The 23,519-nt window shown below is 43.3% G+C and overlaps 1 protein-coding gene across 1 annotated transcript; it reads left to right on the plus strand.

Moving 5' to 3' along the window:
• The first annotated feature begins 5,174 nt into the window (after positions 1-5,174).
• Positions 5,175-14,921, plus strand: CCNG2 (cyclin G2). Its single transcript, XM_082838070.1, has 8 exons — positions 5,175-5,282; positions 6,247-6,384; positions 7,039-7,176; positions 8,620-8,870; positions 9,063-9,141; positions 9,243-9,341; positions 11,866-12,071; positions 13,554-14,921. Exons 2-8 carry the CDS (start codon positions 6,247-6,249, stop codon positions 13,675-13,677), a joined length of 1,035 nt encoding a protein of 344 aa, XP_082694196.1. The 5' UTR covers positions 5,175-5,282; the 3' UTR covers positions 13,678-14,921.
• Positions 14,922-23,519: the final 8,598 nt, after the last annotated feature.

Here is a 23,519-nt window from a genome sequence, read left to right on the forward strand (position 1 = left end):
TGGTTCTTGGGATAAATCATAAAAGAGGAATGTGTTATGTAAATAATAATGTACAGTGTCCCAGAATGCAGCCTGGGCTACTTCAGATATATTTGCCTTGGAACAGACCCACCATTTTGAGATAATCAGCTCTGATTTCAGGAATCACCATATTCTCAGTTGCACCCCCCTTTGCCGGTCTTTCCACACCTTGTCAGGGCTACTCCATTTATTCCAGTTGACTTTCAGCATAGCAGAAAGAGGTCTGGATACTAAAGTCAAGAGTCAGCCACAGAGGCAAGTGAGCTTTGAGTTCTCGGGTTTCAAAGATAGTTTGCACAAGAGTCACTCACTTGCAGGCTAGCAGGGCTGGGAGGGCTAATCTGGCTGGCTGGAAAAAGCCTTGCTGTGGTCATTCAGAGGGCCTCTACAGTGAAGATAACTCCCTCAATTCCAAAACTGAGTACATCAGCATGTGGGAATGAATATCCCTAACCCATGCATAAATAAGCTCCCTGAAAGGTACAACATGCTTCTACCTTTAACAATAACAGCAACAAAATATCTATACCAAAATAGATTAGAATGTTGGATTTGCTATTTCAGATTTGAAGTCTTGTCCACAAGCAAGTCAGAAAGCAGAATATATGAGACGTTCCCTGATTTATTCTCTGATTGCTTGAAGAAAGGAATTCATTGTCTGCCTATAAATTCTCATTCTTTCAAGTTCACATTCAAAAATGAACCCTTGGGGGCTTCCCTGGTGGCGCAGTGGTTGAGAGTCCGCCTGCCGATGCAGGGGACGCGGGTTTGTGCCCCGGGCCGGGAAGATCCCACATGCCGTGGAGCGGCTGGGCCCGTGAGCCATGGCCGCTGAGCCTGCGCGTCCGGAGCCTGTGCTCCGCAACGGGAGAGGCCACAGCAGTGAGAGGCCCGCGTACCGCAAAAAACAAACAAAAAAAATGAACCCTTTGTTACAAAATCTGAATTACTTCAACCCCTGATTAGGTTATGCTTTCCCTGTTTCTCTCCCTCTGACAAGAATTCCTGTCTCCTTTACAGGTTCTGCTAGTAAGGTTACTCTAAGCACAAGAAGTTTGGGGCTGCAAACCACCCGTAAGAACAGAAAACAGCCTAGGCAGAGAGCTAGAAATAGTGAGCAGAGGGGAAGAGGAAGTGTGGCCTTTTGTCAGCTTTACCCATCCTGATCTTGAGCTTCTTTCCCTTGTAGGGCTGCTTTCCTTTGATGAGGTTAGGGATGATACCTTCTTTGTTTTTTGTTTTTCTGTACGCGGGCCTCTCACTGCTGTGGCCTCTCCCGCTGCGGAGCACAGGCTCCGGACGCGCAGGCTCAGTGGCCATGGCTCGCGGGCCCAGCCGCTCCGCGGCATGTAGGATCTTCCCGGCCCGGGGCACGAACCCGTGTCCCCTGCATCGGCAGGCGGACTCTCAACCACTGCGCCACCAGGGAAGCCCGGGATGATCACTTCTTGAAGTCACAGCATTGTGAAAGTCCCATCAGCCCAGGAGTACATAGCAAAAGTGCTTTTATACCTGTTTGTATTTAATCTTTACGTCAGGCGGAAACAACTACTCCCCGGGGTCTCCTCTCCCCCGGCCATTTGTATGTTTGCTTTTTCAGATTAGAAAGCTGAGGCTCCTGGGACTTCCCTGGCGGTCCAGTGGTTAAGTCTCTGCTCTCCCAAAGCAGGGGACATGGGTTCCATCCCTGGTCTGGGAACTAAGATCCCACAGGCCGTGTGGCTTGGCCAAAAGAATTAAAAAAAAAAAAAAAAAAGCTAAGGCTCTGGATAAATCAAATTATTCAAGGTATTTGAGGAATTATCTCCAGTGAGTAGTAAAGCTGGGACTCACAGTCAGGTATTTTGATCACTGCTGGAGATTTTGCCCTACACCTCAGATACACCAAGGCATATTCTGGGACTGTGTTTTATTTATCAGTTTTTGTGTCTGTGCCTAGTACCATGCTTGGCATCTAGTGTGTGTTCATTAAACGTCTGTTGAATAAAAAGCCAGGGTTTATTATCTAAACCTATCATTTGTGAGGAGGAAGATGATACCTGGAAAGTTTTGTGGGAATTTTGATGCCTTACAAAGTTCAGGGAAGTTGAGTTTAAGGCATTTGGGGCAGCAGCTACTTGGGAATGTGCTATTTTCTTTTCAAGGTAGAAGCTTAAGTGTGGGTAGGTTTGAAGGACACTCCTCAGCAGTTGAGGATTCGCTGAATGAAGGCATTGTTTCTGTGTGTCTGTGCTGCTGTTTATTTCCTGCTCTGTGCCCACCTTGTGGTTTCACAGATTCAGATGTCACTGAGGACAGCTGGTTCCCTGTCAGGCCTCCATGGGGTTATGGGGGGCAGACTATCACCCAACCCCACTGCACCTCCATCAGTGTGCTGCAGAAGACCAAATATAATGAGATAAGTCCCCTCCAAGCCCTTCTTGAGGACTGCCAGATTTCTGATTCCCTATTTTGTATGCACACATGATGAAGGAAAATTGCCCTCAAGAGAGCTTAGCAAAGACTGAAAGGCAGCTGACAGGTAAAGGCTGATTAGCCTCGGGGAGAATGTCTTTTTGATACCTAAGACCTACAACTGCAGCAAAGTGAGCCAACGTGATAAGGACAAATAGAGCCTTGGAGGAAGGCTGTCATGAAAAAAATTTTTTTTAATTTTTGAAATTAAAAAAATTAACACACATCCAAAACCAAAAAAGAATCAGCAGAGTCAAAAGAGAAGACTTGCATCATTTTCTCCCCCAGAAGATAATCATTGTTAAAAGGAGGTGTTTTTTTTTTTTTAAAAAAGGATGATTTAATTACTGGACCAGTTATTTTTTAATGATTGCTTTCCTTTATCTTAAAAAGATACGTGGACTAAACTGAACAAGCGGCTCCATATCAGAGAACTTGGTAAGTCTTTTCTATACTGAACAGGATCTGCAAAGAGGAGGAAATTCAACAGCATTTACAAAGCTTTCTTGAGAGAGAACTGCTCATGATTCAAGAGGCTGCCTGTTAGAAGATACATCAAATAACAATTATAAAATAAATAGTATACGTTTTGTAGACCTTTATAACAGTTAGTGATGTAGGCAAAGGTCAGTTTCCCCATTTCTTCCTTTTTGTCTTGTATCTTCTCTATTATTTAAAAAATCTTCTACCACATAATTTTACATTTCCTTCTTCACATCACTTATTCTATATCTTATGTTCCTCTTCTACCTTTGCCCTTTTATTTGAAAAAAAGTCCCCATTTGTTAATGTAATTTTATTAAATTTCCAAAACCCCGAACAAGGCCACACCTCTCTGAAATAGGAGGATTAGTTCTTTGAGCTGCCCTCCCCCCAGTTGCTCTGTGCTCCAGGCATCTATGTCTAGTCCCAGCTAATATGCAAAGGGATCTATTTTTAAAATTCCTTAGCTGCTCTGGAAAAAAGAAAAAGCTGTTGTGAAAGCTATGTTATGTGCATATTTTACAAGTAACCAAACAATTTTACAAGTAACCAAACATGCACAGAAAACATACAGAAGGGCGGAAAAGAGAAATCAGTTCCTTAGGGCTAATTATTTAGAGTAGAACTCGAGAAAGTGCTATTTACCTATTTGCATATTTAGCAGATGGCCAGCGAGGAACTGAAGCAAGAGAAAGTAAAGAAAATAACTATAAACGTTGGAGGAGAGCCTCTTACATCCCCCAAAAGATATTCCATGTGAAATTTTCTCTGGCCTAAGGCACCCATTTCTTTGCTTTTTGCCCCGCCTCAGGAGAGGTGTCGCCTCTTAATAACAACTCTGTAATGGACAATAAATGATAATTTATGGGTGACCAAGGACCAAGAAGCCTCTCTGAGTCTTCATTAAAACAACAGTACAAGTACAACCTCAGGAGGTAGGCAATTATTAGATGTTTGCTTGCCATTGTCAATGTGCACAGGTAATTTTTTGTTTTTAAAAGTCCCTTTATTGAATATTTATTTTTATTACGGAAAAATTTCAAGGTACACAAAAGTAGAAATAATAGTATAACAAACCCTCCCGTGTCCATCACCCAGTTTCAACAACTCTTTTTGCCAATCTTGTTTCACAGTTCCTCTGCATTTTTTTTTTCCTTTTGGTCGGTAACCTTTAAAGCAAATACAAAGATGATAGCATTTTACTCGTAAATATTTCAGCAAGCACCCCGAAATTTTACAATAACTTGACTGGTTATCGCAAAATTGACCTGCAGAACAAAATAATTAAGGAACGTAGAAAACCCTCCCGTGGTGAAAGAAGTTGTCACAAAGGTTATCTAGCTATTCTAGCTCTTCGGAGGTGAGAACTATGCGTGGTATTCCCTTGGGACCGGGCCGGGGTCGGGGGGGGGTCGGGGGGGGGCAGTGTTGGTGATAGCGGTGGGAAGGTACAGACCCCTGGGCAGGTTAGTGAATTTCTCCGAAGTGGTCCACCCAGGCATGCGCAATCCAGACACCAGAGTTGCTAAGGCCCTGAGGCAGATAGAAGCGCAGGATACAGTGAAAACCAATCAGAGGGCTCAAAGGATAATCAGTTAGCCAATCCGGATTCGAGACTGAATCAGAGCTTCAGCATCCTACTCGCCCCCCACCGATATCCAATCGGGGAGCCCGCTACTTTGGGCGGACTTTTCAAAACAGAGAAAACAAAACAAATCGGGGACCTTTAAAAGGTGCAATGCGACCAGAAACTATCTCCTTCCGCCCCTCACGCCTATCGCTCCCTTTCCTTCCTCCGTAGGATCAATCGAGGAATAAGGCCGTGCCCAAATTCCATCCTCCTCCTTGGGAGGGAGGAGTGGCTCAGTAAAGCAAAGGCGAGTTGACGAGGCCACAAAGCTGGCTGGAGACCTACACTTAGGGGAGGGACTCTTTTTCAAAGTCTGTTGAGGAGATGGCGGATCCCTCCGCGGGGAGTCACGTGCCCCGCCCCCTTGGGGGCGTCGGAAACTCAAAACAAAAACAAGGGGTTTTGTTGGGGCCTCCGCGGTGGTGGCAGCGTCAGCGGCGGTGGAACCCATAGTGGGGCAGGGCTTGAGGGACCGGCGCAGCGCCCCAGCCGGAGGGTGGGCGCGCGGAGAGTGGGATGAAGCCGGGGCTGTGAGGCCGAGGCGGCGGTGGCAGGGGAGAAGGGTCGGATGCCGGTCGGGGGCACCACTGAGGCGGCGGGTCCCTGACCTCGGAGGCAGGTCCGGACGTCCCCGCCGCACCCAGTCCCATCCGACCGTGACGCCGCGGGCCGGTGGAGGCGCGGCTCCAGCACGGTGAGTGGGCCCACCCGGGATCGCGGAGCTTCTTTGTTCATGGTCGGGACTGCGAAGAGCGATGTCAGAGTGCCCACCCCTCAGCTTGGGGAGCGATTCCGGTTCTGCCCTCAGCCCTGGGGCAGTGGGCGCCCAGAGGCGGAGAGATGCTGATGGGATGGATGGATGGAGGGTCGAGGAGGCTGAAGACAGTTCTTTGGTGTCCCCCCCCCCCCTCATTTTGTCACGGTGGCTCGCTGGGGTGGTTCTTCTTGGATTGACAGCTCCGGGTCTCCGCAGAGTTGCGGAATCAGGGCATCGGTGGATGGAAGGGTATTGTCTGGGCACGGGGCGGGCTGCTGACCGGGTGGGCCGCGCCACCCCAGCGCTCTCTGGGACCTAGGTCTCTGCCTCTCGGGTTTTGTTCAGAGGAGGCGCTGCCGAAGCGGATGGGGAAGGCTTTGGGGCTGGACTCCAGCGAGAGGGGCTTCTGGAAATGGGCTCCGCGGGAGGGGCGGGGCTCGGGAGTCTCCTCCCTCCGGTTCTTTGTTCAGTCGCGAGACTTTCCCTCCCCCCACGTTGTGCAAAGCCCCTACCTCCCGGACCCGCAGCCCTCGGAGCCCCCAGTGCGTTCCACTGGGCAGGAACCCCTCCGCCCGCGACTTCAGGTGGGGCGGACCGTCCGGACACCGCCGCCAGAGGACAGTTTCCTGTTTGTGAAGCAGCTGGGAGACCGGGGCTGGCCGGTCTGACCCAGCGCTAGCCGGCGGACGTGACCACGGCCCCTCCCCCTGCCACACCTCCCTGGCGGTGGGGGAGGATTGCTCCGGGGTTCGGCTGGACGTGACTGGTGCCCTCACCCGCTTTTCTCTGGGGTGTGCTGGGGCGCCCCTCGCTGGAGGTATTGGCCCCAGCTCTTTTGTGCTTCCCCCTCCCCACCCCCCTCCAGGATACATTCTAACTGTGTGTGGTTTCTTTGCTACAGATGAAGGATTTGGGGGCAGAGTACTTGGCCGGTCGTGAAGGGGTCCAGCTCTTCGGATTGTTGAACCTCTACCTAGAACAGGAACAGAGATTCCAACCTCGAGAAAAAGGGCTGAGCTTGATCGAGGCTACCCCGGAGGTAAGTCCCAGGAAAGATAACTTGCTCTAGTCGCTGACAGGGCTTGGGCAGATAACTTTAATTTTTTTTTTTTTTTTTTTTTTTAGTTGAATCTAGACTAAAGGCTGCAAAGTTTCTTAAGACCACAAGTGGTCGTCCTAGAGTACTAAGATAAATCTTAATACAGGGTCATGCTTTTGTTTCTTAGCAAGAATGAGAGTGATACTAAATCTAGGGAAGTGTGGCTTCAAATGTGGCACCCCCCCAGCCTGCAGCTTCAGAGTGGGAGACTCCCTGGGAATTGAGCAGGTCATTTGTGGAAATACCCTCTGCCTATGCAATACTTCTGTATAGCAGGCTCTAAAGTGATTTTTTTTTTTTTTTAAAGAAAACAAGCAAGGAATCTTCTAGATGTCCATTACAAGGGAATTGAATTATGTTTGCTCTTATCCTCTGGAAGTGTGGCAACCGTTTGCTTTATATTGAATTGCTGAATGTCTTTTATGATGTATATTTTTAAAAAGCAGTGTTGTATACACATTTTGTATCTGAAAAATTGTAGTGCTTTGTATTCTTGAAGATGCAGGGGAAAAAATTACCTTATTTGAATCTGTGTGTATTGTCCATTGTAGTTCTAAGACAGTCATAAACTTTGGCTCTGGGTTTTTGTTGCAGAATGATAACACTTTGTGTCCAAGATTGAGAAATGCCAAAGTAGAAGATTTAAGGAGTTTAACCAACTTTTTTGGATCTTGCACTGAAACTTTTGTCCTGGCTGTCAATATTTTGGACAGATTCTTGGCTCTTATGAAGGTATTTCATCGTTTTTATAAATAAAGCTTCATTTTTTTATACCCAGTGCCTAGCACGATGCCTAGAATACAAGGTTTCAGTAAATATTTGGCAAATGAACGTAATTATGTCACTATACATAAACATTTTTAATATTTGGAATTGTGATCTTTAGTCCAGATTAAGAGATTACAAAAGTAAGCGTATTATTGTATCTTAAGTTAGGTTTTCCTGTACCTCTTACATACCTTCTCTTTAAGGATGTGAAAAAATGAAGACTACTGTTTTTTTAGGTGTTTCTATATACATAGCTCTCAAAATAAGGTTTTCATATTTTTATCTTCTGTTATGTTTCTGTTGAGCCTAGGTGTTTTTAAACACTTGAAACATGGCAAATGGAAGTATAGCAGTATGTTAAAGGGGACCTATTGCCTTCACTATGAGAAATCTTTTCCAAGCAGGGAGCCACAGTCTTATTAATAATTACCAGCAAGTCATATGATATCACTTTTATGTGGAATCCAAAATATGACACAAATAAACCTATCAGTGAAACAGAAACAGAATCAGGGACATAGAGAGTAGACTGGTGGTTGCCAGGGGGAGGGGAGTGGGAGAGGGTAGGAGTGGGAGTTTGGGATTGGCAGATGCAAACTAGTATATAGAGAATGGATAAACAAGGTCCTACTGTATGGCACAGGGAACTACATTCAATATCCTGTGGTAAACCATAATGGAAAAGAATATGAAAAAGAATGTGTATATATAGGTATAACTGAATCACTTTGCTGTACAGCAGTAATTAACATTGTAATTCAGCTATACTTCAATAAAAAATAAATTAAAAAAAAAACAATTACCAGTAACTGTTAAATGTGGTGATACTTCTGCCAGTAGGATTGCTGTCAGATGCTGGGTCAGTTTTCAGGGCACTGAAAAGGGAAGCCATCTGTCCATGGCAGCTTGTACATATGCTCTACTCTGCACATCTGATGCAATATCTCTCTTGGGGAAATTTGCAGTGAAGTATGGAATGATTCTTAAATAGATAAGAAGATACAAAGATGAATGTATTATTTTTATATCCAAAGAAGTATATTTTCTTGGTGTTGGAAGGCTTAATTTATTTTGGGGGAGGTTGTACTATTATGAATTTCATAAGTTTGAAATATAATGTATAACTGTGAGAAACCTAGCTTTTGAACTTGCATTAAAATTTTTTACCTGCATTTAAATTAAGTAATTTAAATGCTGAAAATGTCTTTTTTGTTTTTTAAAGGGAGGTTAAGAGAGCTTAAAATGTAAAAACGATTAAGTATAACTGTGTAAGGGTAAGTACGGGGAAGCAGCTTGATTGTGTTCTGTCTTAAGAATAGGGGCTCATTACAATATTCTTTTAAGTGTGTGCTTTGCTAAGTTAAAGTGACAATTGTTGGAAGAAATGTTTTGTTCTTTGTTTTTCAGGTGAAACCTAAACATTTGTCTTGCATTGGAGTCTGTTGTTTTTTGCTGGCTGCTAGAATAGTTGAAGAAGAATGCAATATTCCGTCTACTCTTGATGTAATCCGGATTAGCCAATGTAAATGTACTGCTTCTGACATAAAACGGATGGAAAAAATCATTTCAGAAAAATTGCACTATGAATTGGAAGCTACTACTGCCTTAAACTTTTTGCACTTATACCATACTATAGTACTTTGTCATACTTCAGAAAGGTAGGTGGGATTAAAAATTAAGATTTTCTACTTGAGCATTGCTATAAGTAACAGTAAAGAATTAGAACTCTAGTGAAATTTGTTTTTACCTGCTCCAAACTTTCAGCTTGGACTTTTAATAAGTCCTTAGAATTGTTTAAATCTTTAGAAGTTTAAAAAATAAATATTTTGTTCTTTCTTTTCATTGTATAGGAAAGAAATACTGAGCCTTGATAAACTGGAAGCTCAGCTGAAAGCTTGCTGCTGCCGACTTATCTTTTCAAAAGCAAAAGTAAGTCAATATCTTTCTTATATATATCTCACAGTTTCTGTTTTTCCCCCCGCAGTTTCCATTTTGAATTTAAAAAATTATTTTTCTTTTTTTTCTTGTAGCCATCTGTATTAGCTTTGTGCCTTCTCAATTTGGAAGTAGAAACTTTGAAATCCATTGAATTACTGGAAATTCTCCTGCTTGTTAAAAAACATTCCAAGGTAAATATCTTCAGAACTTATTCTTTAAAGCAAGTTTTTTCCTAGTGTCTTATTTTATCTTTTCTGTAGTGACTTAATCATTAAGTAACACTTTATGGGGCTCTTAACTGTTACTCATTTATTCTTGTATCTTAAGTGTTGATGTTCTACAAATGCAGCTTCAACCCAGACAGTATTAAGCTGGAAGGGAACCCGGTCACTTAGGCTAGCTTCTTTCTGCGTTTAGACATCCTTTCTGTAGTCTTCTTGCCAGTTGGTATTACAGCGGTCTACATTGCCCCATGCACATTGTTCTAAAATGCGTATTAAGGGCTTCCCTGGTGGCGCAGTGGTTAGGAATCCACCTGCCAATGCAGGGGACACGGGTTCGAGCCCTAGTCCAGGAGCATCCCACATGCCGCAGAGCAACTAAGCCCATGCTCCACACTGCTGAGCCTGTGCTCTAGAGCCCACGAGCCGCAACTGCTGAGCCCGTGCTCTGCAACAAGAGAAGCCACCACAATGAGAAGCCCGTGCTCTGCAACGAAGAGTAGCCCCCGCTCGCCACAGCTAAAGAAAGCCTGTGTGTAGCAACGAAGACCCAACACAGCCAAAAATAAAAAATAAATTTATTAAAAAATAAAACGCATATTAAGAAGTAGAGTTAGTCAATGCACGAATGGCATCCCATTACATCTGTAGGACTGAGTCATCGTCCCTTTAGTAGCATTACCAAGATAACATCAGCTATGTTGTTTTTTGTTTTTGTTTTTTTTTGCGGTACACGGGCCTCTCACTGTTGTGGCCTCTCCTGTTGCAGAGCACAGGCTCCGGATTCACAGGCTCAGTGGCCATGGCTCATGGGCCTAGCCGCTCCACGGCATGTGGGATCTTCCCGGACCGGGGCACGAACCCGTGTCCCCTGTATCAGCAGGCGGACTGTCAACCACTGCACCACCAGGGAAGCCCTGGCTATGTTTTTCTTTTAAACTCCTTTGTCAGGCTAGCCTGATAAGTTTTTTCAATCATAAAGAGGTGTAAACCAAACATAAGCACAGTCCTTTTTCTTACACTGATAGTCTAGTTGGAGAAGTATGGAACTGAACACGAAGCAGGGTGTTCTGTCATTTACTGTTCTGTGTCGCAGTCCTGTAGGGTCTGTGTCTGAACATAGGCAATAGTTCGGGATTTGGTTAGCAGAGAAGTAGGGTAGACCGTGAGAGGCACAATGACTTGGAACCTGGTTCTACCAAAACAATCTTAGACAGTGGAAGTTTGGGCAGCAAAGGCTTACGGCTAGGAAGCTGGTGGACTAGAAGGGTTTGGGAATCATTTTAGGGTAGGTTTGTAGATAGAATATCTAGGTGATAGTCACAAGCAGGAAGTAGTACACCCAACTCAGTGGTTTTTAGAGGCCAAGCATGGAAATGAGGCAAAGAGTCACGAATGACCAAGATTTGGACCTAATGGTGGAGAGAATATTGGTACCATTGAGGGAAATTGGAGAGAAGTTAACTGTGATCAAAGAAGTATGATTTTAGGTACTTGTATACCTTTCAGATAGGTAGATGTCTAGCAGATACTTGGCAGTCTGGACTAAAAACTCCAGATAAATTATAGTTGGAGATTGAGATTAGCAATTTCCCATGAGGAAATAATAGTTGAAACCGTAAGAAATTTTGGGGAGTCCTTTGCTTAGCGGTTGATTAAAACTCTGGGTTTTCAGTGTTGGCAGTTTCCCCACGTAGGAGATGTAGGAGGTGATGTCAGGAGAATAAGAGAGTGGTAGAAGCCAGGCTACCAGGGGATTAAGATGTGACTGGATTAGGTGGAAATGGAGGCCAAGATGATATAAAATCATCATCTGTTTTGTGGTCAAGTACATGCAACGTGAAGCATTTTGTTTTAATACGTAACTTCCAGCTTTTGTTTTAATCACGAATTTACTAGTTTGAATCTAAACCTTTTATAATAATGTCATTTGGAAACATCTTCGGTGAAAATTGATTCCATGAAATAAATTAGGGCATTCCCCAGTGGTGGAGGAACTGTGCCCTTCTGGGGGAATTCCTCTTCTCTCACACTGCCAACTTCTCCATTTGCGTATATCTGGTGTCTTAATGTAAATGCGTATTTTAGCAATCCAAGTAATGCTATGTTACAGAAACACAAGTTATGTTAAATTCCTTTGCATTGCGACTGTCAAAGTATATACTTGATAATTGATTTATTAACAGACCTAGTGTTTTTAGGTTAGTGTGCTTTCTTAAGACAGGCAGAGTATTCTCTGTATTGAATCCTATGTAAACGATTTATACCTGTGGTGCTCCTCCCCTAAAGCAGTGGTTACCAAATTTTGACTGCACATTAGAATCACCTGGGGAGCTTTAAAAACCCTTGATGCCCAGATGACACCTCATATCAATTAAATAAGAGTATCTGAGGGTGGGAGCCAGGTGTTTTTTAAGGATCGCAGGGTGATTCCAAGGTGTGGCAAGGTTTGGGAACCGCCGTCATAACCTCTTCATTTAAATATTTTTTTCAGGTTAATGACTCCGAGTTTGTTTACTGGAGGGAGTTAGTTTCTAAATGCCTAGCTGAATATTCTTCTCCGGAATGTTGCAAACCAGACCTTAAGAAGTTGGTTTGGATTGTTTCAAGGCGCACAGCCCAGAACCTCCACAATAGCTACTATAGTGTTCCTGAGTTGCCCACAATACCGGAGGTGGGGTGTTTTGATGAAAGTGAAAGGTAAGCAGGTTCCTTGACTAATGACACTTCCGCAGACTAAATGTTACTGATTTTTGTGTATTAGAGCCCCTAGCTCTGATAGCATCATTTCTTTGGGTAAGAAAATTAACCAGAAGTAGTTTTATTAAAATAGGCAATAGTTCGGAAGTGTGCCCCCCCCCAGTTTTTTTCTTTATTAAAAAACAACAACAGGGGCTTCCCTGGTGGTGCAGTGGTTAAGAATCCGCCTGCCAATGCAGGGGACGCGGGTTCGAGCCCTGGTCCGGGAAGATCCCACATGCCGCGGAGCAACTAAGCCCGTGCGCCACAACTACTGAGCCTGCACTCTAGAGCCCGCGAGCCACAACTACCGAAGCCCATGCTCCTAGAGCCTGTGCTCTGCAACAAGAGAAGCCACCGCCATGAGAAGCCTGCACACCTAAACGAAGAGTAGCCCCTGCTCGCTGCAACTAGAGAAAGCCCATGTGCAGCAATGAAGATCCAACACAGCCAAAAATAAATAAATAAAATAAAAATTTAAAAAACAAAACAACAACAACAAAAACCAGCATCCCATACGTCATTACCTCCCCGGGACTTATAACTGGAAGTTTGTACCTTTTGACCACCTTCATCTACCACCCCCTCCCCCCAACTCCGGCAACCACCCATCTGTTCTCTGCATCTGTGAGTTCTGTTTTGTGTTTTCAGATTCCACATATAAGTGAGATCATACAGTATTTGTTGTTCTCTGACTTATTTCATTGCTCCTGTTTAAAAAAACTGGTTGTTTCCCATCTTTTTTGCTTTTTGAAATACAGTTTAGTTAAGAAAACAGCATTCTGGGTTTTTTAACATTAGTATGAATTTCTAAAATGGTCCTATGGAAAGAGGCTGCGGGTAAATGACTTGAAAGTAAAGGGAACTACCACCACTGATGCGGCAGAGTTCTGTAGAGATTTTTAGTTTTGTCAAATGCCGTTGTCTTATTCAGAGTTTATTTTTGTTAGTAAAGTGAATTATTTAATTTTATTGAATTTCACCGTTTTATGCTGTAGGGAGAAGAGACCATAAGTTCCATTTTCCTAGCTCGTTGGTTTCTTAGTTTGATATTTGAGAAGTTCAGTGATGCAATTATTGATGCAAGAAAGACATCAAAACCATGTGATAGGAGATCTTTGTCATTAGTTTGCACTTACTGGATTTAAAGTACTTAGAATTCTATAGTTATTGCTGACAGACTTATTACTTGGTACAAGAATAATAGTTTGGCAAGTGGTAATTTGTTTAAACCTCTTAAGCAAATCTGTATTTTCTAAGGAGCTTACAATACACTTCACTTTAGGAAGTCCTTCTAAGTTAAATTTTGTCACTGTAGAGCTTAAATTTTGAATGTAAAAATCCTGAGACTAGAGCTGCTTGTTCAGCAGTTTAATTTTGCCTGTACGACATTTAGACGTGTTTTAAATGATGGGATCCTCTTCTCTCTGTTTTTCCTTTTAGCGAGGACTCTTGTGAAGATATGAGTTGTGGAGAAGAGAGCCTCAGCAGCTCCCCTCACAGTGGTCAGGAGTGCACTTTCTTCTTCAGCTTCAAAGTGGCACAGACACTGTGCTTTCCGTCTTAGAAATCTCATTGTTCTGGGTCCAAAATGAAAGTGTGTGTACAGGTTTCAAAGCAATAAATGGGGGAGTAGGTAGTTTCCTGGTGCAGCCCCCATCTAGGCAGGAATTGCATAGACTCTGGAATACCTACCTTCTATTTATTATTCAGATCAGATCTGGCCTATTTTCATATTTAATCCTAAGCCATCAAATGGGTTAGTGCCTCTTAAACAATTAACAATACTTCAGACATTGGCACTTTATTTTTCTCCTTGATCTTTAGCTACGTGGGGGAGGAGGGAAGGTGCTGATACCTTCAATTCATTACTTTTCAAGAAGATTTTTAAAGTTGAATAGTGTAGCGTCAACTTTTTTATAAAACCTTCAGGTGTCTTTACTGAAACAGATTGGGAGTGTGCAAGTGCTTCCTTAGCAGGGACAGTGGATAATCCTGTAATGGTTTATCTTAGATCTCTCTCTCTCCCCCCCATTCTCAGAGCAGAGAATACACTCTTAAATGTCAAAAACCTTTTTTTTTTTGTTTTTTTTAAATGATCAGTGTTCTATCTGATGCAGACTCTAGAAACTTAGGAATTATAATGTTGACATTTCTGTGAATTTTGGTATGTAATATCTTCATTTCTTTGAGGTTTCTGCCAAAACAGAAATAAGCAACAGACTAGGGTTGTTGGATAGTTGCATTCCTAATGATTAAGTGTTGTCAGACTATAGTATTATTTTAATGTTTTTAAAACAATCCATAATCTAGGTGTGCATGTACCTATATGAGAGCAGTGCAACAAGTTGAACAGAACTAGGTAACTATGGAATTGATAAATGTTGACCTAATAGCACATTTTGTCTCATTTTCTTCTATTAAAAAAGTCTGCATGATTACATTGTATTTCCTTTGTAATTCACGTTTCAAAAATAATGGTATTGTACATGGGTGCCAAGACTGAATATGAAGTGTAAAAAAAAAAAAACCTAAGTGTTTGTAGTATTATAGTTTTAAGCGTATCTGTGTGGTGGTACAGCCATAAGAATAGGGATTTATCAACTCTGTACACATGAGATTTTGTACAGAGAATTTTTTTAAACTTTATAAACTGTATATGAAAATGTAAATCTTTAAAAATGTACATAAAAATCCTGTATTTTTTTACCGTGTGTGTGATAGTCTAGTCATTGCATGTAAATATAATTTATTGTGTATTCTGTATTATAAATCATATAACGATGACTTACTTTTTTATTGGTAAGTCAGCATCCATCGGATGTTTTTTGAAGTGAATCTTTTTGAAGTAATAATAGATTACAACTCAAAATAAAAATATTAATGCATTGTACTCCTGTTTACAGTCACATTTTAATTTTTACCTTTTTGGTGAAAAAGAAAAGGTGCTTGCTGTATTTCAGAGGGGAGGCTTGAAGTGAGGCTGGAGCGCCTCCAGGATAAGCCCTGTCTCTGGTTACCAGAAGTCCTCCAGGTAGTATTTCCTCACTGCAGTTTGGCCCTGAGCCTTGGAGATACTGAAAGTGAATCTGTCACTGGAGAGTTGACCTCTCTCTGGGGTGTACTCATATTAAAAGAGTGACATATTAACCTGAATGCCTATTAGTTTATAGCGAAAGCCAAAAGGTATCAAGTAGACCAGAATACTCACGTTGGCAGGTTAGTACAGTTTCTCTCTCTGCAGACAAGCCAAGTTCTCTTCAGAAGGCCGCTTGGTGAATAAGCACTAGGGGAGTTAGCTTTGACTGGACCTTGCCAGCCTCTAGCTCTTTGGATCTTTTTTCCCAAGCTTTAGGCTTAATCTGCAAGTGGTGGCCTCCACCACCCTTTTTTTTTTTTTTTTTTTTTTTTTTGCATGGGTTTCCTTATCTAGTTTGGTTTTGTAGACCTTTGTTTGTTCTAGTTGGTTAGAAAATGAAATACACAGAATATGGTTTTCATGTAATACCTCTTCTCCCCTGGCAATAGGGACATGTTTTCCTACCCTCCTAGTGGAGAATCTCTGCTTGAATGACCCTCCCTCTCTTATTAAGCAATTTGGCAAATAGTAGACAATATTTTCTGCTTTCAGATTTTGATTTGTTGAGCTGTAAAAGTCATTTGTGGCTTTGCAAGTCTTGAACCCTCTTCATTTCTTCTAGGGTTTTATTGCTTTTCTTACTACATGGTCTTTCTGTGTGAATCTGTCCACACGTGACTTCATCTGTTCTCCTTTCTGGTTTTCATTGTATTTAGACCCTTTTCCTGAACTCCCAGCCTATTTGTTCAAAACTGGTCATCCCACTTGGAAGTTTCTGATTACGCCCAAACCTGCTCTTCCTGTGTGTCTGTTTTGAGAGTAGGTATTCCATCTACTCAAGCTGGAAACTTAGGTGATTTCCTCATTTCTTCTTGCCTGCTACCTCCTGCCGGGAGGTCACCATTTATCATTTATACTGTGTATCTACTCTGTCTCCACTTTTCTGACACTGGCTTGGCTCAGACCTGTTCTCTATTAGCAGGGTTACTATTGTACAATATCCTAATCATCTCTCAGTCTCCGGGCTTACTTCTGATCCCCTTGCTGCCTGGGTATCCTTTTGAAATATGCAAAATTTTTAAAAATATGCAAATTTGATTGTCTCTCCTGAAAAAGTATTCAGTAGGCACTTCTCAATCAGGATAAAGTCTATATTGTGGCATACAAGTCTCTTCCTAATCAGAACATGGCACCTTTCTCTGGTCTTTCTTTTCCTTGCCATTTCCTAGAGCTATAAAATGTGTATTAAAAGAAGGTAACTGGCAGCTATGTTGGAGATGGAGCAGGTAGAGATGGATAATGTAATGGGGAGACCAATCAGGAGTCCTGCAAAAATCCAAGAAGTGATGAAGGACTGAACGAAGGCAATGGCAGTGGAGATGAGGAAGACAGGTAGGACTAGAGAGGCACTGTCCTCTGTCTTTAGGCATTAGAAGTAGACTCACAGACAAGTCCAGGAGCCTGGTTATGCCCTGCTCGGGCCATTCAACCAGTTGGCTTTCCCATAATTGTGATGAATAAAATTGAGAATCAAGCCCCCTGCCCCATTCACAGCAGAGGTGAGGAGAAGGCTGACGTTTTGGTCTCATACTTGCTCCTTGATTTGGCAAGAGATTTGGCTTTTCAGGTTTCAATTCTGTCATTTCCTAGGATGTGGTGTGCACACTTTGCTGCTTCTGCCAAAGTGCATGCTGAAATACAACTCTCCCTGACCCCTTGGTCCCCACCCATTTGACTCTCAGAAAGCGAGATTGGACAAATAATGTGTTTCATTCACCTGTTATGCTTGGAGTTAATACTCAGGTTAAGTGTACAGGCATTGGTTCCAGAATACAATTTTAACCATTTTCTTGGTCTAGGATCTGCCTTTTTCCTTCACTTTCTTTCACTGCACACTGGGTTCTAATATGATGTTCCCCACTGCCTCCCACCTTCCGTGGCATGCATGCCAAGTGCCAGCTTATTTAAGCAACCGACTTATCAGATTCTTACATGGCCAAACACCATGTACTTTGCATTTGTCACTTGACTTGAGTTTTTCTCACTATTTATACCAGAAATGGTCAACAACTTTGCTTTGTGGTTAGCAAATCGGATTGTGTGGTAGATAGTTTCCCAATAGCCAATGAGTCCTCTCATCCCTGTGCACTATCAAGAGGTGGATTCCATTCCCCTTGAATTTCAGCTGGCCTTGTGCCTAGCTTTGCCTACTAATGTGCAGTGGAAGAAGTTCAGTGCATGTCTAAGCCTAGGCTTCAAGAACTTCCCTTTTATCCCTCTTGGAAGCCAGCCACCATGGTGCAAAGAAGCAGGTTGGGTTACTGATAGTAGAGAGCCCATGCAGAGAGAGGCTTTTGGAGATGGGAGGCCATCTTGGATGTTCCAGCCTCAGCTAAACTCCCAGCTGCACACAGCTTGCATGAGCATCTTCAGCTAAGCCACACGGAGTGGGGGAACCACCCAACTGATCCTAATTAACCCACAGACTCTTGAAAAATAATAAATTATTATTTTAGGCCACTAGGTTTTGGGGCTGTTTGTTACACAGCAGTAGATAGATAGCTGCGACATGTTGCTTGTTATTTATAGTCAAATGGCGGTTATTTCTGAGTGGTGAGATGACAGATGACTTTTCTTTCTAATTATGCTTATGTGCAATATCCATTTTTTTCCTTCACATGGATTTGAGTTATTAGTGTATTGACAGAATAAGGAATGAACTCTAATAAACACATACTGATTATATCCTTTCCTTGATTAAAATCCTTATTGGTTTCACATCACTCCTGAGCATCAAGTTCAGACTCTTTAGCACAGTTTCCAAGACCCTGCTTGACAACCCTTCTCAGCTTCATCTCTCACGGCATCCACATCCACACGCTTTCCAGCCTGGTTGCAGTTCAGCTCCTTCCACTCATCATGGTTTCGCTCCCTCCTGTGACTCCATGCACTCTCCTTCATCTGCCTGGAACACCTTTCCTGTCATCCTTATCTGGAAAACTCCTACTTACCACCTTAGGAGTCGCTTCATTCTCTCATTCACCACCAGCTATTTGAATGCCTCTTATATGTCAGATAGCACACTAAGGGCTGGATATACAAAAGCAAACACAACGCACAATGTCCCTACCCTCATGAAACTTACATTCTAGCCCAGAACCAAATAATTTACAGCAAATAATATGATTTTTAAAGGTTGTGATGATGTGTTTTCTTCCAAGAAATCTTTCTGGAACTTACCTACTTACTTACTTCCCTCTCCTTGTCAGTGCTACCTGTTGCCATAAAACTCTATATTTTTCTTATCCTACCAGTTAATACCTTGCTTGTCTGCTTACCTTACTTGTCTGACGTGGGAAGGCAGGGAATGTTTGTCTTTCTTGCTATTGTTGAAGCTCCAGCACCCAGCATAGTATCTGGGCCAAACTTCTCCTACTCTGGCTGTTACTGGCAAAAAACAATAACCTCACTGTTCACTTAATATGTTCCAGGCACCTTACATGAATTCTTTAGTCCTTCCCATGATGCTACTAGACAAGTACTGCTTTAGTCCCATTTTCCATATGAAGAAACTGAGGATTAGAGAAGTACTTTGACACAGATCTGGGAAGTGGCAGGGCTATAACTCAAACCAAGTCTGTCTGCCAAACCCTGTGCTCCTAACCACAGTGCTAAACTACTACCCCAACCTTGATGGTACTCATTAAACAGTTGTTGAATGATGAAATAATAAAAAATAAACGTTCTTATAAAGAAAATCCTACGCATAATCCCAGTAAAGTAAACCACAGTATTCTCCCGTTGTTCAGTTTTTAAGTGCTCTCCCCCATGTAAAGGAAAAGTGGCTAAGATGCACAGTTAAAATGTCTTTAATCACCCAGGAGCCACTTAGGGTAACATAAAATTCAAGGCAGTATAGTGGCAGAGAAAATGAGGCCTCATCAAAAGCTGGAAACTTCTTTGCACTCAGGTTTGTGGGCCCTTCCCAGCCTTTGTACATCAAGTTCCTTTTACACTTAGGTTATACTTTATTATTAACTTGGGTTCCAAGGCCCACAGTCATTCGGTGTTAATGGGGCCGGGGCTTTGTCACAATAGGGGACTGTCTTGTTAAAGGTTTGCTTGCCCTTTGCCTGTTTTACCTTTATCTAACATAGCAGTCATCCCCCACTTACTCATTTACTGTTCTGGGATATTTTTCCAATAAGTATTTCATGTGTCTGTGGTTTATCCTCTTGCCTAAACGCTAAGTTCTCGTGAACCTTTATATCCTTCAAGGTGCCTAGCGTAATGCTGGACAAAAACACGTGTTAACACTTTTCTACATGTATCACACCCGACAGTGTCTTTTCCATTCCCGATTGCAGCTATTCATAGCTCGTAAAGGTGAACCTTCATGCATGCAAGGATGAAGTCACCCTCTCCGAAGTTAGGATTTCAAGTCATTATTAGGGCATGTGGGGGGCCGTGGCCCACTGCTACAGTTACATGCACCACAATCAAGAGTAAGCTGTAGGGCTTCCCTGGTGGCGCAGTGGTTGAGAGTCCGCCTGCCGATGCAGGGGACGCGGGTTCGTGCCCCGGTCCGGGAATATCGCACATGCTGCGGAGCGGCTGGGCCCGTGAGCCATGGCTGCTGAGCCTGCGCGTCCGGAGCCTGTGCTCCGCAACGGGAGAGGCCGCAACAGTGAGAGAGCCGCATACCGCAAAAATAAAATAAAATAAAATAAAATAAAATAAAATAAAATAAAATAAAGAGTAAGCTGTAGTGAACAGGAACACAGTCTCCCACTGGACTATCAGAGTCTGATCCTGGTTTCACCACTCACTGTCTGACCTGGCTGGCCATTAACTAAAGTGTTTATGCCTCAGTTTCTTCGTCTGTATAAAGGGGTCGATGATGGCTGGAACTGTGACAGACACAGAAATGTGCTGCCGAGATGCCCCAGCTGCTGGGAGTGCTTTTGGCACACAGCCTTCCGCTGATGGTCCCTTTGGGACTATGACCCGGAGAGCAACCTCACCCAAGGTCATGCCCTGCCCAGGAGGGCCAGCATCTAATGACTGATTGAGGGGGGAAGACGCATGAAGTCTTGGTCACTTTGGTTCAGCACAGGACAACTCAGATGGATCACTTTTGTCCCAGAGCTCTCCATGGGGTTGGCCGAGCCTGCTGTTGGGTCTGTGTTGTGGCTCAATTTCCTCCACCCAACCTTCCTTTTTCCTTCCCCTCCCTGCCATGGGTGCGGATCACAGCGGTGTTTCCTACTAAACATCCTGCACCCTAAGCTTTGTCTCAGTGTCTGCTTCCCGGACACCACCATTTGCAAAACTGTCTCGTGGGGTTACCGTGTGGATTGAATGACATGATGATACATGATAAAAAATTTGAACAACACCTGATATGCACTTATGTAAATATTGGCTATAATAATTATGACCCCACTTTTGTCCCTACTCTCCCACTTCCCTTAGACTCAATTATTTATTCAACTATTATTGAGCTAATATGATGTACTAAGTTTTGTTCTAGGCAATGAGGATGCCAAATAGAATCAAACACAGGTCATACCATTGAGAAGCTCATCCTCTAAAGGGAGAGGCAGACATATCAGTTACCACGCTATGTGAGAACCATAGTAATTGAAGTATGTACAAGGCATGGTGCTAGCATCCTGGTGTTGCCTCTGCATGAGTTCTCTAATCTTCTGGATGGAACTAAAAGACCATTTGGTGTGATTTCAGTCATTCCAGGGAGGCCCTGATGGTCCATCTTTTTTCCAGTGCCCCTCACATCCCTGTTTCCCTCTAGCTCATTCTGTCATCCCCACTTTTGGAAAGTCTTTCCTTTAGCTAAAGATTTTGAATCTGGTTAAAATGCAAATATCTCCAATAGGGTTTTCACCTTCATGACATTCAGAAACTATGGTTTGAGCACCTATTTGCTGTGAGTGTAGTTTTGGACAAGTCACTTGTGATTATTTGGGGACCCCGGGAAGTAGATACTGAGATGAATTCCAAAGTGCGTGCAATAGTTGTGTTGGGGGATGTGAATGAGTAACGGGGAGGAAGGACGAAGGGTTGGGCAGGGAGAGCCTGGAATTGTGATCAAATCTGACAAGACTCAGCCAACCTGGGCCTTAGGAACACAAGCTGCCCATTAGAAGAGCCCCATGTTGGGTAGCAATGGCCAGGGCTAGCAACCTGAGTGCTTAGTGGCTGACTGAGGATTATTCAAGGAGAGTATAGCTTCAGCTCAAATGCCGAGGGGTTTCCTGAAGGGGCTGCAGCTGGAGGCTGTCCTTGCAGGGGAACGGCAGCTTCTTCCTGGAAGGGAGATCCATGGGGTGCATCTCCAAGGGGCCATAACTTCTTTGAGAACTACTTTTTTAATCCAAAAAGAGGAGACACCTAGAACTGCAAAAACTCTTGGCAAGAACACTCCATTCAAACCCCTGCACTAAGAGACTTGGCCGAACTTTAACTGGCTTCTTGCAGCCCAAGGCCATGTTCCTGGGACAACCCTGCCGCCTTTTGAGTTCCTCTCTGGAAACGCTCAGGGCTGTCTAAAGAATCTACAGTTTGTTCTAGCCAACACCTGACCTCCCTTTCCTAAGTCATTTACTCTAAAGTGTTGACAATTGTGAATCCTTTTTCTGTCCCTTTGAGATGTGTATCTCCTACACCTCAGGAGGGTCTTTCTAAAGGATCTGAAAGCCATTCCTTTGACATGTAATCGTCAGGAAGGACTGGGCCTCTGTCTTCCAGTGTCTGTGGGAGGGTAGAATCCTAACTTCGTTAGTTGCCGGATAGCAGACACAGCTGCCCTAATCACATTTACACTCACCAACACTTCATAATTTTTCATTGAGCCTCCACTCGCTTCCCCTCCCTTCATCCTCGTTCTCCCTTTAAAATCTCCCGCCGCCTCTGTCCCAGATGGATGGCACTCGGCTCCTTCTCCTCCTGGAGTCTGTTTTCACCGCTTTCACTAACGTCCAGCTTTGCTTATCGTTGACAATGCGAAGATCTGCCTTTCCTACCTCCCAGGGTTTTGAGAGCTGAAGAAGTTAATGGAGAAAAAAAGTATTCTGTAAACTGCGAAGCTCTTTACAAATGTGAGCTGTTGTCGGTATGAAGGCATTGCCTATATTTTCCTGAGAGGTTTTGAAAAATACATCAAAATATTTTTTCTGTTCTTACATCTCCTCTCTAAAAATGTAAAAAATATAGAGGAAGTGGATAATGCCTACAGTGCTACCCCTCAGAGATACTGCTGTCAACAAAATGATATTTATCATTTCATTCTTCTGATGCAAGTATAAACACATAAACTTTTTTTTTTTTTGCATAGGTGGCATCCTACTCTATATGCTCTCCTACAACACATTTTTCTCATTTAACAATATATTGAGGCACATGTCAGCATCAATTAATATGGATCTGCTTTCTTCTTTTTAATGGCTGCAGAGTGTTTCATTTTATTTTGTGTTTCATTTTGTGTTTCATTCTTTTTAATGGCTGCAGAGTGTTTCATTTTAATTTGCTTAAGGTCCCCTTCTAATGGATATTTACATTGTTTCCAATTGTTCAGTATTTTTAATCAGAGCAGCAATAAATATTCTTGAACATCCATTTCTGCTTACCCATGCAGTAACTTCTTTAGGATACCTTTCTAGAAGTGAAATTCCTGGGTCTAGTCTAAGGGAACACATATTTAAAATTTATATATTGTTGACCTGCTCCCCTGAAAAGTTATATGGGTTTACACTCCCATCAATAATGCGCATCAGTGACAGTTTTTTTACTTCTGCGCCAGAGGATTTTGTTGGGGGATGGGGCTGGGAACAGCTTAGAAAAAGTGCATGGGATCATTAGACTCCTAAAGGACACAGAAAAAGTTGTCACTAAAAGGGATGTGGGGGGGGGGGCATAGACACTAAAATCTGGGCTCAGAAAGTCACCTGCTTCCTGCTTTCCGTTGGGTCCCCCGTCCCAGCTTGTCCACCGCTGGGCATCACGCATGCTAAGCCACCAGAACACTGAACGTCTTTTCATAGGATGTGCAGTCAGGCAACTGCAGCTGCTCCCCCTGGGCCTGGGCAGGCAAAAGCCTCCCTGTGCAGTGCAGGAGAAAGCCCTGCCTGCGGCTATAGCTGCCTGGCCTCAGCCCTGTCCCATCTTGTACATGAAAGAGGAGCAAAGTTGACATGTCCCACGAAGGGAAGGCGATCAAAGGCTAGACAAGATGCCAAGTCTCAGAAGTGGTGCTGTGCCTGAACTTGGGGCTCAGCCCCAGGAGCAGACATTTATCTTGGTTGCTTCAGGGA

Source organism: Leucopleurus acutus (genome assembly GCF_964270905.1).
Source record: "Leucopleurus acutus genome assembly, chromosome: 4".
NCBI lineage: Eukaryota > Metazoa > Chordata > Mammalia > Artiodactyla > Delphinidae > Leucopleurus > Leucopleurus acutus.

What these genes read in the sequence shown, in the direction of transcription:
- CCNG2 (XM_082838070.1), top strand. Translation starts at nt 6,247, where the DNA reads ATGAAGGATTTGGGGGCAGAGTACTTGGCCGGTCGTGAAGGGGTCCAG. An exon ending in GATTCTTGGCTCTTATGAAG is followed by an intron (nt 7,177 to 8,619) that starts GTATTTCATCGT and finishes TTTGTTTTTCAG; the next exon opens with GTGAAACCTAAACATTTGTC. An exon ending in TTATCTTTTCAAAAGCAAAA is followed by an intron (nt 9,142 to 9,242) that starts GTAAGTCAATAT and finishes TTTTTCTTGTAG; the next exon opens with CCATCTGTATTAGCTTTGTG.